This window comes from Hylobates moloch, unplaced genomic scaffold, assembly GCF_009828535.3.
Source record: "Hylobates moloch isolate HMO894 unplaced genomic scaffold, HMol_V3 SCAFFOLD_1061, whole genome shotgun sequence".
Classification (NCBI taxonomy): domain Eukaryota; kingdom Metazoa; phylum Chordata; class Mammalia; order Primates; family Hylobatidae; genus Hylobates; species Hylobates moloch.
Window position 1 is genome coordinate 1 of NW_026653336.1, and position 2,674 is coordinate 2,674.

The 2,674-nt window shown below is 54.5% G+C and overlaps 1 protein-coding gene across 1 annotated transcript; it reads right to left on the reverse strand.

The window, feature by feature from the left end:
- Positions 1 to 5: 5 nt before the first annotated feature.
- On the reverse strand, positions 6 to 1,174 carry LOC116464586 (nuclear envelope pore membrane protein POM 121C-like; the record flags this gene model as incomplete). Its single annotated transcript, XM_032147850.2, has 2 exons — positions 596 to 1,174; positions 6 to 111 (listed from the first exon to the last, which is right to left on the reverse strand). Coding segments are annotated over exons 1-2 (681 nt in total), but the record flags the coding sequence as incomplete, so codon positions are not given.
- Between the last annotated feature and the right edge of the window lie 1,500 nt (positions 1,175 to 2,674).

Here is a 2,674-nt window from a genome sequence, read left to right on the forward strand (position 1 = left end):
CCATTCCAGCACACTGTGGGAAGTACCCCCAGACAGGAATATTGGGCGTGATGGCTCGGATAGCGTCTTCGAGGTGTTATTACAAACCGATTTGGTAAAGTCCCACAATCCCTGCAGAGAATGCGAGACAAATCATGGAACGAAAGCAGGAAAGAATGTCAAAATTTTAAACGGTCAAAAACCCACGAGTTCAGACATTTTCCAAAGAACTTAAGTCTCTTTCTAAGCAACACAGAACACGTTGTTTTTATGGCAACTTTCCCCTATTCCATCTAAGGGCAGAGAGTGACAGGGTCTCAACAATGGATTTCAACAATTTGAGAGGGAAAATCTAAATCTAGACTACATCTAGGCTGCACTAAAATTCGGGGAGTTTTTAGAACTGGAAAGAAGAGAATCGTTTTGGCAACACAACATCTCATTCCAAGAGTTAGAGGCCAGGAGACAGCTGGCATACACCAAGGTGTTAAGGAGGGCAAAACCACACACAAGCCCCTTTGGACTTGATGAAAAAGCAAATCGGATTTAAAAGTCAAGTCCTCGATTTCAAGCCAGCCGAGCCAGAGGATGATCTGGGAAAATCAGCGCATCTTACCGTGGGGAAGGCCTCCCAGAGGGTCGAGGAAGAGGAGTGGGGGGAGAGGGGTAAACGTGGTGAACGCGATGGGTCGGCGGGGAGCGCGGCGGGGAGCGCGGCGCCGGGCGCGCGAGTGGGCGGCGGCCAGGCCTATCCCGCAGGTCCTGGCCCTCCGGAGCGGGGGCGGGCTGTGGCGGCCCGGGCTTGCCCAGGTAACTGCTCATGAGTAGCAGTTCGGCAGGGTCAGGTCCTTCGAGCAGGGTCTGCGGCTCTAGGAGGTTTCCGTTGGCTGTCGACTTGGCCGGAGGCGAAGCGAACAGTGTTCGCCGATGTCGCGCCTTCCGAACGAAGGTGGACAAGGGGCGCGAACCTCGGGGCTCGCGGCTCAGTCCCCACCAGGCCGCGGTAGCCCCCACGGCCAGCCAGGCCAGCGCAGCCGCAGCCGGCACGAGGTACAGTAGGAGGCCAACCAGCGACAGGCCGAGGAGCGCCGCCCCGGCTGGCCCGCCGCAGCCCCGGCCCCGGCAGTCCCTGACACTCGCTATGGGCCGCCGCCGCTCGCCTGCTCCAGCCGCCAAAGCCGCCGGAGACATCGCGGCTCCGGGCCGCGGAGGAGACTTAAATATCCCAGCGCGCACCGCGCCGCGCGTCGCGTCATCGCGCGCCCTCTACGTCATGTGCGCGCGACTCCGAGAGACGCTACCGCCCGGCAGCGCCCGAGACCCAACTGGTTTGGAAAATGCCGCCTGCCTTTAACGCCTGTTTCAAGTTTTCCGCGTGGCTCCCAGCGCCACACCTATCCGGAGGCGATCCCGTGGAAGGATCGCGTCCAAAATAAAAGGGCCCGAGACCTATGCTTACGTAATTCCTAATCCGTGATCTTTTCTGGGGACTGAATTCCCCTCCAGCACAGCCTGTTACCAGGTACTTTTCAGAAACGCTACTAGCGGTTCTGAGTCCCGCCGGCAAACCCCCCCCCCCCCCCCCCCCCCCCCCCCCCCGCCATTTCTGTGTTACAAGTTGATAACGTGGGACGATTACCTACCAAATTTCACATCATGGCCCTGATATCGGGTGGATTTTGTGGCTCTGTGATCGACTTATACCTATGCTAAAGTTAACGGTCTGAGAAGGTAGATTAGTGGTTGCCTAGGGCTAGGAAGTGGGTTTGGGGGTGGGGAATAGAAAGTGATTGCTCATGGTTATAGGCTTTTTTGTGGCAGCATAAACATAGTTTAAAATTAGATTGTGTCAGGCCGGGCGCGGTGGCTCACGCTTGTAATCCCAGCACTTTGGGAGGCCAAGGCGGGCGGATCAGGAGGTCAGGAGATCGAGACCACGGTGAAACCCCGTCTCTACTAAAAATACAAAAAATTAGCCGGGCGTGGTGGCGGGCGCCTGTAGTCCCAGCTACTCAGGAGGCTGAGCCAGGAGAATGGCGTGAACCCGGGAGGCGGAGCTTGCAGTGAGCCGAGATCGCGCCACTGCACTCCAACCTGGGTGACAGAGCGAGACTCCATCTCAAAAAAATAAAAAATAAAAATAAATAAATAAATAAAATTAGATTGTGGTGGCGATTGCACCACCCTATGATTTGCATGGTATGTGAATTATATCTTAATAAAGCTGTTTAAAAAGTCTGGTAGTCTGCCAATACACTTTGGTGTAGTTCAGTTTCCTCAGCCATTCATTCATTGATTTATTCATTCCATTGTTTATGTACATTAAAGAGATTAAGGGGGAAAATATAGGATCTCTGATCTTTAGAAACTGTTTAGTAAGGAAGATGTGTAAGATTGCAATTCAGGCCGGGAGCAGTGGCTCACGCCTGTAATCTCAGCACTTTGGGAGGCTGGGGTGGGCGGATCACAAGGTCAGGAGATCGAGACCATCCTGGCTAACATGGTGAAACCCGGTCTCTAATTAAAAAAAAAAAAAAAATTAGCCGGGTGTGGCGGCGTGCGCCTGTAGTCTCAGCTACTCGGGAGGCTGAGGCAAGAGAATAGCGTGAACCCGGGAGGCGAAGCTTGCAGTGAGCCGAGATTGCGCCACTGCACTCCAGCCTGGGAGACAGACCGAGACTCCGTCTCAAAAAAA